This window comes from Pipra filicauda, unplaced genomic scaffold, assembly GCF_003945595.2.
Source record: "Pipra filicauda isolate LSUMZ 115617 unplaced genomic scaffold, ASM394559v2 scaffold130_size2058158_pilon, whole genome shotgun sequence".
Classification (NCBI taxonomy): Eukaryota; Metazoa; Chordata; class Aves; order Passeriformes; family Pipridae; genus Pipra; species Pipra filicauda.
In genome coordinates, this window is record NW_024103774.1 from 725412 (window position 1) to 739148 (window position 13737).

Consider the following 13737-nt stretch of genomic DNA (forward strand, 5'->3'; position numbering starts at 1 on the left):
CAGTCTTCTCAGTCATGTTTTTAAACTGTGAAAGCTTTCCAAAATCTCTGTTAGTTCTTTGCCTTTTTGGTTATGATCAAATTTGGAGTGCTTTTGCTGGGGAATAGGTTCCTTTATGAACATTGTGAATTACTGTGTTGAAAAACCGCATCTGTCATAGATGCTGAACTATTCTTACCCTCCTATAAAGGACACATGGAGACTGTATTTTATGAGATAAGAAGTCAGTAACTGTCAGAGTGGTTTTTCTACAGAAAATATTTCCAATTTAGAAGAGAAAAAAGGCATAAGTGGAGCAATAATGCTGTATCTGCCTGGAAGAATCAAGTAAACAAGGGAGCTCAGCTTGAGCTTCTAGAGGATGCTATGGGAGTGTAGCTCCTCTGGAAGAACCAGTTATATTACAGCATGCAGTTTCTGCATCATAGTTTGTCCTCTGATTTCATTTTCACGAACTTGGGTATGAAGTCTGCTCTTGGAGTTCTAGCTCCTGAAGCAGATCAGATTTAACTTGTAAAGTATTTATGCTTACAACCTTAGAAAACGTTGATATGAAGTATCCTAATTCTGTGGTTACTGCAGTGGATTTTTCACAGCAGTTTGGGATGAGTGTTCCAAGATAGCAAACTCTTTTTTTTTCTGTTCTCTTTCTTGTGTTTGTTAATCAAAGGCAAAGTAGGCTATACTCTGAGTTTTTTAAAATACACATTTTTAGAGATGCTAAGGATATTGAGGATGAATTAAGTTACAAGTAGTATTTGACTTGGCAGAAAGTCTGAGAAAGCTTCTAAATCTGAGGAAAAGGTCTAAGTCTTTCTTGGTGTTAGTTCTGACAAGTTAATTGATTTTTCTTGGTCATTTCTGTGCTGGATTCTTACTTTCAAAAGTCAATTACACATTAGGAAAAGAAACTTAATCAGCCACTTTGTTTAGTCAAGCAAGGAAATCACTGTTGCCTTTTACAAACCTCTGGGAGTCTGAAACCCAATAGATGGTAGAAGTACTGAAAACCGAAGAACAGTGCATCACACAGGAGCAAGCAGGGGTTAAATAAATAGCCATAATACATCTGACTTGGTATTGTGAAAGGTTTCTATCTCAAACAGCAATGAAACTGCTGAACAGAGTGAGCAGAATGAGGGTAAATAATTAAAGTGTTTTTAAGAAAGGATTTGGTAAGTTTATGAAGGGATTGTGATTTCAGGGAACTGGAATCAAAACACCAGTGCCTCAACTCTGCTCTTTTTGGTTATTCTTACATTTTTACTCCTCCATTAGACTTTAAGTTGGTTCTGCATATTTGTTTTAATTTTTTTGTTTGTTTGCCTTATGATTTGCAGTGATGTGTGTATGTATGTGGTCATGCACAGTCTGTATTTTTGAACTATTTGATAGGAAGAATTGTTCAAAGTATTGCATAGTTGCAGGCTTTTACAAGGGGAAGGCAATTTCTTTTGCAAGGGAAGGAGAGTGTTTGCCTGTGTTGCAAACTGTCCTGGATCAAGTGTCACTGCACGCTGCAGGCCTACGCTCAGATTTCCATGCCCACACACATGCTTTATTTCTCAGCTAACTCACTGAAAGCAGTAATCGTGGTGTGACAATACACTAGATCTAAGTTTACTAAAAAAAAGTTTCTGCTGTATTGAAAACACCATGACACAGAATGAAAGCAAAGTTCTATTCTTATGGTTGATACAAATTTCTTGAAAGTATTTCTTCAGTTAACTTTGTACTGGCAGGCTTAATGCCAGATCAGGTATCATCTTGTTCTCTCCATTCTAATTTTATGCTGGATCAGTTACCCTCTGTTCTCCTGCAGCTGGCATAAAAAAACATAAAGGTGGCATGAACTCCCTTTCTTTTTGATGTTAAATGTAGTCATTTGCCTGAGGCTAAATCCAGATCAAATTGGCACTGCTAAGCAATCCAGTAGAGCAGAGGTCCTGTGCAGACAATCATGGGATCTAGGCTTAAGCAGGGTGTATGCTAGCACACAGAAACAGTTCCTTCATGGAGAAATGGCAAGAAGTTCCCTGCTTGTTCCCCTGTGTCTGTGGGTATAGCAGAGACTAACAGTCTGGTCCCCAATATTACAGGAAGTAGTTACTACCTATTTTCATCCTTACCCAAGAATTGTTCTTAAATCTTTCTGCTGACGAATTTCTTAGCACCTTGCCTACATCGGGGAATTTTGCAGACTACTTCAGAGTCTCTCAGCAATCAGGTCCAGCACTACTGAGACAGTTTGTCTTGATTCTGTGATGGGGTTTGGTGTTTTACTCTGGCATGTTTTTGCAGTTTTGTTTCCTTTGCTGCTGCTCTGTAGGATACTTATTTGTGTTGCAGACAGAAGAATACTTGAGGATGAACAGAGATTGTGGTGAGGAGGATGTTTTTAGTTCTGCATCTACAAGTGAAGGAAGCTTGGATGTAAGTACTAACACAGCTTGTAGATGCTATTGCATTCCTATTAGATCCTGCAGTTTGAATTAACCAGAAACCGCTGCAGTTCCTGATGCTTGGCCAAGTAGAAGTAGAAATGGCTTATATTTTAGCAGGTTTAGTTCTGTGAGTGCACAGTTTGCATATCTTCATGAAGTTAAAATATAATGCACTGTCTTCAAATGAAACTTGCCAGCTTCACTATAAATAAAAGGGTTTTTTCAAGTTAAATTCTAAGCAGTTGTGAGAAAAAAGTTGTTTTAACCAAGGTTATAGGTTGGAAAACAGTGACAGTACTGCATGATGCAAGTGTGATTGTCTTTATCATTTATCAGTGACATTTAAAGGGAGCTTTTTTCTTATAAAACCACACCTTTCATTTTGATCCCTATGTATGAATTCTGCAGCATGGCAGCATTCTTTTTGTTTCATAAGAAGCTTTGGGGGTGAAGAGTACTTTTATTTAAAACACTGGAAAGAACAGAAAGAATTTTTGTTAAGTACTCAGTAGGGTTTGGGATACTAAAATCCTGTGAACCACATTTAGAAAGGTTTTTAAGTGACTAACAGATTGCAAATTTATGAGTATTTAGGCATCTAATTAAGAAGTGTGAATCCTAAATATTTTTCTAAGACTGTTCTGGTGATTTAGTAATCATAATAAATGGCATATCTTTTTGATGCTTTTTTTAAATTACATGACTTTTTGTTATCATATTTTCAAAACCTGCAGAAGACTCTAGTGGCATGATAGAAGCCTGAAATGTGAGGCTCAGCTCTGAATCCCCCTTTTACAAACAAGTCTTTGGAAAAGGAGTGCTGATCTGCAAAATACAGAACTCACTAGACACAGAGAAGGGTGACAGAAAAGTGTGGAAAAAACAGAAGAGTGAGAGAACAAATCTCTGATAAAAAGCATAATACAAAAGGAATCCAAAAGGAGAAGTAGGTGGAAGAGTGATTGACTGTGAGGTGTAAAAACACCTAACTCTGCAAATCTGTGAAGACTTCATAATGAAAGACTACTGAAATGGGAAAGCTGCTTATGACATTAAACATTTAGGTAACACTATAAAGATGAATATATTAATAGATCTTTCTTAGTGAAACAGAGTTCTAGTTAGAGGGTGATATGGATGATTTAAATATACTAAGTAAAAGTATAGAAAAAGCATCACAAGCTCTGCCAAAATAAAATCATCTTGTGGTTTGTATTCAGTGCCATTTTAAAATAATCTCAGTATCTTGATACCCAAGTACTAGAAGAGAAAGAGGAGAAAGAGTAGGGATTACAAGTGACGGTGATGGTAGTTCAGATACTCTCAACTGTCTTTTATACAAGTGTGTTGCTTTCCTCAGAAGAGAGACATCTCTTTATTTTTTGGGGAAATTTATAGGGTAAATCATAAATTAATTTCTTTTTTCCTCTGACATCGATGAAAAAAATTTTCAAAACTGTTTTGAACATGTAGGTGTCTTCTAAAGGCTCAGCTCTAAAGGGAGAAAAGGGCACTTGAAGAGATGAAAATGTTTTCTTTTTATTCAGTTACATGAACATGTCAGGGATTTAATTTCTTCCCCTTTCTTCTTAAGAGCAATTAATCTTCAAGAGCAGCGTAGCCCTCGTTCAGTGTTTATGTCTTTCACTCCTGGCTTGACCACCTGTATTTGTCGGAGCACTGATCCTGCTAAGACATAAGCACATTCTTAAATGACTGTGTTGACATAGTTGTACCATTGAATTTGGTACAATTCTGTTCAAGCTCATAGAAGGTATATAAAAGAAGTCCAACAGATCCACTCAGCAGCGCAGGAGGTCCGTCCTTTTAAGATGCTAGATGGGCTCCAAGAAAAAGGTCAACAATTGTGATGCCTTAGGTGAAAAATTCTAAAATACTGTAACCTTGGCATAGATAACTTGTATTAAGATAAAATTCAAGTGGAAACACCAGTGAAAGAACTTCAAACTTTTAAAAATTCAGCTTAGGAGTTCCTTATGGGATAGACTTTGAGACCCTTGATCATTCGGAGTAATTTGTTATTCTGCTTGCTCAAAGGATATCTCATCTCTTCAGTGTAACTGAGTATTCTTATTTCAAATAAGTGGTACCTTACATAACTATAGATATGAAATACACATTTAGAGATCATTATATAGAAATTTCATTGCGCTAAGGTAGGACTCTTGGCAAAATGTCATCCAGTAGAGGCTTCCTCTTCTGCAGTTACCTCGGGTCTCCTTTCAGTTACTGTTTTGGGTCATCTGAAAGTATTTTGCATTTGCTATGTGGGTAACCAGTGCCAGTTTCGGGTTTATTTCGGAAAGGAAAGTATTTTGCCATTGCTTTCAGCATAGTGCCAGGAGATACACTGACTGTATCAGGAAAATTTTTCCTGCCTATAACAAAATAGGTAACTCATGAAGTACTACCTTTTTCTCACTAATATGTGGTGGTGATGTGCACTGAAATGTAGAAAAGATAATAATTCTATTCAGGGTATTGATTTGGGGTTTTGTTTTGGTTTTTTTTTTAAACTGGGCAATATGAAGGAATGGAATAAATGGGTAAAAAGTAAGAGACCCTTCATGTTTATTCAGCAAAAATAAAGGTGGAAAAACAAGAATGTTTTAACATCTTAGGGAGAGCTTGTAGAAATGCAAGAGAAGGCTTTGCCATGAAAATCCTCAAAGTACAGCAATTCATTATACCACACATCAGTAAAGGATATGAAATCCAACAGCATATTGTAAATAAAGAAGAAATCTTTTCCTTAATATGGGAAAAAAATCAGTTTTGTGCTAAGCAGATGAGTTTTATACTGAGGTCAACTTCTCAAAAATCAAATGCTATTTAAATACACGGGGGTATAAATACAACAAACAAATAAAGCAGTTGGAAGTTGCAGCACAGTTAACTGTATTCTGCTTTTTCTGTGCCGAAGGAGCTGCAGTTAAGAACAACTGGAGGGGAAAAAAGGAACTTGAGTCGTCTCTGCCACTTGGTGTCACTGTCCTCAAATAAATAGTTGAAATCTGGCAGTTGGAACGCAGTACTACAATTAGCTGTTTTTATTTTTGGGCCTCTGTGTTTTTGTAAATTGAGAGTGGAAAAAAACACATCTCAGGGGCTGAACGATCTGTAGTTCTGGTGTGGACTTTGTTTATGTAATAAATCAGCTTGGGAAAAAAATATTTAGAAGTACAGCCAGGAATACTTATCAGAGGATTTGAAACTTCAGCACAAAGTCTTATCACACAAGGTTTCTCTAGTTCAAACGGCTTCAGCAGTGCAGAGGACTTTCATCAGGACCGTTTCTAAAACACCTAGTCTTCAGTGTATGACTGAATGTAGTTGTTACCTATAACAGGCTCGATTCATTAAATGCAGCAGATAGTCCAGTAGTTCTCTGCTCGATGAATCTGCCATGCTATGATTATATATGTCCATAGGCAAAAGTACCAGGGGAAAAAAAAAACCATAAAATTTTAAATACCAAACAGTTATCAGATACATTTAGGGTATGTGTGGTTTTTTTTTTTTAATTTCATATTACCTGTATAATTGCAAGATCATACTCCAGAAGAAAAGTTTGAACAAGTTTGCTAATGTTTGAAAAAAGTCATCAAAACTTCTGGTGCATTAGTAATCTTGGCAATCACTTCTTAAATGATGACAAAAACTCTTTTCCTTATAAAGGCTTTTAAAACATATATGATTTACCTTTTCAAAGCTTTGTACTCTGACTGTAGTCTAACTTTTACATCCTCCTTTATGGCAGGAGTTATACCATTCATGATACATTTTCTCAGTTCAGAATGGTTGGAAAGAAGGATCAAGTACAATTATGCAAATGTGATTTCTCTTCAACCATGTCAGGTCCCAGGTGATCTGCTGATACCCTTTTCTGTGAAGGACTTCATGGCACATGGGCAGGTACTGTTAAGGTCAATCGGAATGAGAATACTGCCCATGTCATCTAAATGGAAGTTAACAGCCATCCACTTTTAATATTTCCTTGCATCTGAGAGTTATATTTGGTTTAAATTCCTGGTTTCACGTTCTTTCTTCTTGGTCTCCTGACAATGCTTGGGATGTCTTTATTTGGTATTAGCAGGATCAAATCTTGGGATAGTTATGTTGTATTTAGTACAGTTAGAGATATCTATGTACGCTGTCAAAGATGTAGATAGTGATCTGACCTTGAAACAGTTTTGCTTAGTGCATTTTTATTTGCAAAACACAAAACTCACCAAACAGTATGGAGAGTCTCCAGCAGACAGGTCTGTTCTCCCCAGTCTTGTGCTACAGGATGCCTGTAAGCCAGTAGTTAAATGCCAGAGGATGACTTTAGAGACGAGATAGCTATAAATGTTTTCATTTGTGCAACTGTTCATATGATTAAAAGAAAAAGAGATTTATTAAATTCCAGGTATCTCAGGACAAGGTTTCCCATTGTGGTAGAGTTAGTTTCATTTTGATATCCTGTGATACTCTGGGGAAAAAGCCCCCAAACTATTAACTTGCCTTGGTAAGACAAAAGGTTTGCTCAAGCCAACTGGATTGTGGCTGGCATTGAGAGAATTCCAGTAGGTAGCAAAAATGACAATGATCAACTTTGTTTCTCCTTGTCTACTGAGTGCAGGGCAGGAAGCAGTGTGCTTTATATTTAGCAATGGAAATTTAACTTGGATACTAGAGGGAGAAAAATTTGACTGTACGGTGGTCTCACAGGGGAGCAGGTTATTAAAGTGACCATGACATCCTTATTATCGCCTGTAAACCTACAAAATTTTTTAGAGGATGAGCCTACACATACTTGATTCTGTCTCAGAACAGAGGGATAGATTAAGCAGACCATGGAGGTACCTTTCAGCCAGATTATGACTGCTAAAGAGATGCAGCTGTATCTACCTCCTTTTGTGGATACTAACTGTCTTCATTCATGTGAATCATAGACAGTTTTACATAATATAGTATCTTTAGATTTTTCTTATACTGTATGATAGCAGTAGGCAAGAGCTTGAAACAATGGCTGCATGCCACCAGACTTCAAGTTTTTGCTCCAAAGTGTGGTGTTACTAGACCTCTTCAAAGAAAAGGTCCTTGGAGTTAGTGCAAAAAAAAAAAAAAATCATCTCAGAACCAGCTGAACTACTCCGGCTCAACAAAACCAAAAAAAAATAGCCCAAGGCAGACACCTGGAATGGAAAGCCTCAGCATCCATGGTTAAAGCATGGTGAAGTTATAAGCTATTAAAAACAGTATCTGGTGAAGAGACATGTCGGCTGACCCCTGTTCTGTCTGTGCTGCTTAGCTTGTGCTTGCCAATTTCATGTATTCAAAAATCACTTGTCAGCTCTTGCCCTCACCACACTAAAGTGGCTTAAGATCATGAGATTTGAAAACAAATCATCAAGGATGGACTTCCCTCCATTTGACTTCTGAGCGTGAGGTTTGTAGAAGTCACATTTCTAAACTTTTTGCAACCATGAAGGTTTTATTTTTAAAAAATATTACCAGGTAGTCATTGGTTACCACAACCTATATCTTCACTTAGAACTGTGCGGTTAAGAGTAAAATCATCACAACACATTGCATTCAACCTGTTGCTTTTTTAAAGACAACTCGTAAACTTCAGTTCCTGCAGTGGTTTTAGCAGCACATCTTGAAGGAAATATTCTCAAGAAACATTCTGAGATGAACATAAAGAAATGGACCAAGTCGAATTCAATGGGCTTGAGTAGGGTCATATCTACAAAAGGAATTGGGAACAACTCTGACTGGTAGTGCCTGTTTTAAATACCTGGCAGTGTGGGCGTCTGGATACTGAATCTAAGCAGCCAAGAGTCAGCTTTTCCAAATTTTGAAGCCACTGAAATCTGTACAGCAGGAGTTACTTGTTAAACTCTGCCCATCTCTATCTGTTACTTGCCTCTGCTCAAGACTGAAACCTTAATTCAGCTGTTAAATTTAGGTATTTAAAGCTTTTACTCTAGAAGCTTACCACCTACCACTGCTATACAAAATGTGGGAGAACTAAGTTCTCTTCTCTGCCTTTAGAGATATCAGCATCAGAGAACTATTTCCTTCTTTGCAAAAAAAACCAAAATACTTGCTGGGCTGGAGACTGCCTGGAAGAAAGCTGCGAGGTATTCTTCATGTGGGAAGCACCCTTTTGTAAAAATATCCAAATATTCAGTGACTCAGAAAGAGAGAGCAAGAGCAAGCTTAAGTATTCAGACCTGTAATGAACTGTGGTGGCAGCTCTGGGTTCCAGTGCCAGCACCAGAGATGTTTTTCTGTGTTTTATGCTAAGCAGATGTTCCATCCAGCAAATAAGTAGTCACTGAAGCTAGAACTGGAGGAGCCAAATGGCTCCTTGCCCAGATGAATGCCCTAATCTCAGTCTCTTTTTAGCTAAACTCATGTTCATGTCCTTGAACAGAGAATAATCTCGCTCTCCTCACAAGAGGGAAAAGTTTTTTTTCAACTGGACAAAGTTTTTGGACCTGGATTTACCATATTCTTACTGAATCACTGAACTTGGGGCAGGGCTTTGGACAGGACAAGAGGTAAATACTATAGCTCCGTCTTCGAGCAGTTACGTTTTTGTGGAACCCAGTTGCTCCTGTAGCACACCTATTGGATCAAGCCCCTTGGCTGACAAGGATGAAGAGGTTTGCAAGTTTTATGGAACCTGGTGGAGTTTAGGCAGGGGGTTAGAAGCATAGTTTCTCCACAGTTTTCCACAGCATGCCCAGAAGCAGAATTTAGGCATCAAAATGGAAGTAAGCGCATCAGAGGAATATGTGTCAGGCTTATTGATGGGAAAGCGAAAGGCAATGTGATTTAGGGAGGCACAACCTAACAGGAACATGCTAAGTTAGGCTTTCAGACCTGGGCTGCACGGCATCATTCTCTGTATTGTGGATGTACCCAGTCAGTCTGGCGTAAGTTGGCTCAGATATCTCCCTCGGATGTTTAATTAAGACCTGGTGACACACCCTTAACCACCCAAATCCTTTTATGTCTGATTCATCTTTTGTTACTGATTTCACTGAAAAGGTCTGAAGTTAACTCACTGAAAAAAAAAAAATAGAATAAAGCAGCAGCTAATAAGACCAATGGCTTTTAATTTGCATTAATAAAAGCACATTAAAAAATACCCAAAGACAAACTTAAATTCCATTTGAGATTTTTCTAGTGACACCTCAACCACTCATGCTTTGCTTTCTTAGTATTTAATATTACTACAGCCCCTTAATAATCTATAATAGCCATGTAATTCATATTCAGTCATAATGCATTCAAAATATTGTTCTTAGTGTAACTAGCAAGCATGCAGCAGTTGGGAAAATACCACCTTTAAAGAAAAGTTTATCACAGGATCGGGCTTTTCTGCAACTGGATAAGCAGAAATGGAATTCCTCAAAACAGTCTTTCAGATACTTCTGTGTACATAAAATACGTTTTTTGTTTAAGTTTGGGATGGTCTGGGAACGTGTAAGGGAATTACTCATTCCACTGCAAAGTAACATTTCTTTTTGATTCAATGACAGATATCCAGAATATGTCTTGTGAAGCTTTCCAATGGTAACTACTTGTTCAATGGTAGTGAAAGGATTAGTGTGTATTTATCCAGTGCCCTTTACTAGACGAAATCAGAAATGCCTAATTGTATGTCATCGATTCCATATTTCTAATATACAATGGAAATTTTTTTTAGACAGTAAAGCCTGTGTTTGTAGTGGCGTAATCTGAATCTCATGTAATCCCAGATTCATTATATTAGTCTAAAATATTCTATTAGCATATGTAGATTTTAGATACAGTAAAAATTTTCAACACCAGTTCAGGTATAATTTCTTTTCTTTTGCAAACAATTTCTGGGGCATGAACACTAATGGGATTTGGTGTCTTTCCAGCCAGTTCTGTGGACAGTGAAGACTCAATTTCATTAAAAGTAGTGGCATACAATAACATTTCTTTTAATTAGATGATCTCATGATTTCCACACATATTTGTTCGTTGGCAAAACTGAGCTGCTTGGTAGCGTGTGAAACCATATGTCTCAATAATATCTTATGGCAGGTGAGGGAGGATTTGCAAAACAGCATTTGCTGACAGGACACAATGCATTTTACTTTGATGGGGAAGTTTTCCTAAGTGAACTTTATGGCTTAGTTTTGTCATGCAAAGTCAAACCTACATGAGGCTTAGTGGCCCTTACCGGTCTTCCTTTGACTCAAAGAGGTGAATGTATCATGCAAAGACTGTATAGCACTGGGTATTGTGTGTGCTGCTCAGTTGTTCATGCCACAAAAAGAGCCCTCTAATGCCTGTAGTCTATATAGCTGTTTCACATTCTTTCTTTTTTTTTAATAGTCAACTATTGTTAGGTTTTATTAGTCTTTCACATGCATCTGCAATACTGATCTTCCCCTTTGAGTTTAGCAGAAAGGGTTACAAATACTTTCAGATGTTGCTTTTTCTCTTACTCTGCAGTATTTAATACCATTTGAATTCTCAGCAGCATTTTGGGATGCAAGCTGAAGAGGGGAAAGTGTGGCAAATAGCAGTCAGTCTTTTTAAAGGCTTTTACAATAGTATGAGGTAGTAATACCATCAGTCAGTTCCTTTTTTTTTTTTTTCAATGTCACACTTTTAAGCAAATTTCAAAATACTCAGGCAAAATCAGAAAGTATTTCTGGTTTTGTAAGTGGTCAACTGGGAGGCCAGAAGAGAAAGCAGATCAAGGCAAGTAGTAAGACACAGCCCTGCAGAGCTCTTAAATAGGTTTGTAGTTGTACGTCTTGGCCCCACTGACTTTTTCAGTGCCATACCAAGCACCTGTTTAAGTGTTTTGCTGGTTCACTCAGTGACCTGGTGTGAGCCAGGTGCGACCAATGTGTAGGTCATGAGCTGTGTGGGCAGTCTCTGAAGTAAAGTGACATAACGAGATGGAGAGATTACCAATAGATTTATGTTGTTAGTGTTAGGTTCCCCACACCCCTCTCCTCTGATTGTAACATTTTATTCTTTCCATCGCAGCAAATGCTCAGGTACTCAGCTAGATTTCAGTCTCTCCCAGTTTCAGCACAGAGATTGCATTGACTCTAAATGGAGCTTGTTCTGATTTACAGTTGTTTGCATAGGACAAGTCAGGCCAGTAAAGTACACTGGGGAGGTTTGTGTTGTAAAAGCCTATTGGCAATGGATTTGACAGAAGGGGGAAGGGAAGAAGAAACATTTAAGACTATTTATTAATCAGGAATTCCAGAAGGGAGGCTTTTCTTGCCTTGATTCTGGCAAATGTAGAGATGAGAGATACTGCGCAGAGACTGTTTCTGCACAAACAGAGAAAGCCCTTCAAATGTAAACATTTGAGCAGCTGGCATGGGAGATTAGTGCAGCAGCAGTGGGAGGGGGTAATAGTGGATAGTGGTGCTGTCTAAATTTAACAAATGTTAAACAAGGTCCTTGTTCTAGTTTAAGGGTTACAGGTCAGAAAGACAATATCAACTAAAAATACTGGCAATTGCACAAGTCCGTCAAAGTTATTAATTAGTATTTAATTAAAAGCAACTTGCCTATCCAAAGCTGTGACATGCTCCTCCCCCCTCGCCCAAAAGGGGGGAGAAAAAAAGGGGGTTGGGAGAATATATTCTGTGTAACCTGATTGAATTAAGAAAAAAAAACAAACAATACTTTATCCTCCATCTATGGAAAGGCAACACTTTGAGACTTCTCAGTATTATTGCTTTGGATTGTGAACTTAATATAGTGTTCTACTTTTAATTTCCTGTGCCTGAATATTACATCAAAAGAAAGCATCATGTAAAGGGTGAAAGTAGTGTAGGGTCTTTTCGTGTTTATATGCTGTTTAACATCATATGTTTTGGTTTTTTAAACCCTTGCCAAATAGTTAGAAAACTAGGCTGTATTTCAGTGTAGGGTATCTGATCATGCATTAGGTTCTTTGGATTTTCATTTTTAACCTGTGTTTTAATCAGGCTTTTAAAACAACTCCTTGCCTATTTGTTGTGGTCCAGTTCACAAGTGGTTTTTTGGAGGTCCTTTACTTTCTTTGTTTCTTTAACAGATTAAAGTATGGATACCTGTAGCCAAATTTTATGTTTAAAAAATCAGAGCTATGCTTTCTGTGCTGGCATTGTTAGGATTTTCATTGAGCTTGAAAGTATACTGAAGAAAAAGATTTCCTGGAGAAATGACAGTGGCAGCATAGTTTAGAGTATTACTGTCTTTTGGCATCATACAGTTAGAGTAACGATTGGAAAGCTGATGCAGAACTCACTAGAGCCAGTGGAAAAATTCCTACTCTTTTTAACTGGCTTTGGACCATGTCTTTTGTGAGTTGCTAGCCACTATCTGCAGTAGTCAATTTTAAAATTGTTTTTCTTTGTGCTACTTTTGATTCTCTTTTGCATGTACAAAGATCTTCTGACACTTTCACTGTCACCTCTGCAAATATAAGACCTTTGTTCCTTTTCGATGGACAGTTGATGCAAATAGACCCCTTGAAATTGCTTGATTTATAGAACATTTTCTCACTGGAGAAGGAGAAAACCCCAAAGTAAACATGTTAAATCTTGTAGAAGATGAATTGCAAAAAGTGGCAAAGGAAGGGAGTGGCTTTCACCAACCAATAATTCGTTGCAAAAAGCAGGTTTTTCTTTGTTATCTGAAACAGTACATACCCAGAAGTGAGATGAATTCTCAACACTGCTTGCCCTGTTTAAGCTGTAATTGTGCCAGTTAAGTCCAAGTGTAGGTATATGTGGTACCTACTTCCATAGGTTTTTAACTTCTGGTTCAGTTAAATTTGGGACGGGGTTTGAAAGGTTTCTGCCGCAGCTGAACAGTCAGGAGTGCACTCCATTGAATTTGAGTACTCCAGTCAACAGAAATAAATAGATTAGAGAGCTGTGATTTCTTAGTATTTCGCACTAAATTCACAAAGGAAACAAGGCTATTCACAGTGGGAAAATTAGTTTCTTGGGAATAATAAACATTCACAAGTCAAGCTCTGGTGTCCTAAGGTATACTACTTAATATTTAGACTTGGTGAAACTTAGCAAGCTATAGTATACTGCAAAGGAAGACAAAATTATGAATTTATATATATGTATACCCAAAGTGGGAAAAGGCTGAACTAACTTGGTCTACAGCACAGCTGTACTTCAGTCACTTTGCAGTATCCTATATTCTCACTTCTGAATTTTCTTTGAAGTAATGCTTCAGTACTATTCTAACATCCTTGTCCTTTAAC

General features: G+C 37.6%; 1 protein-coding gene across 2 annotated transcripts in view; it reads left to right on the forward strand.

Annotated features, from left to right (window-relative positions):
* The window catches only part of COBL (cordon-bleu WH2 repeat protein), a 155924-nt gene that overhangs the window by 57250 nt on the left and 84937 nt on the right, over positions 1–13737 (forward strand). For both annotated transcript variants that reach the window (XM_027743588.2, XM_039378185.1), the window contains exon 8: positions 2350–2433. In XM_027743588.2, the coding sequence (XP_027599389.2) occupies positions 2350–2433 (84 nt within the window). The remainder of the gene's footprint in view (positions 1–2349; positions 2434–13737) is intronic.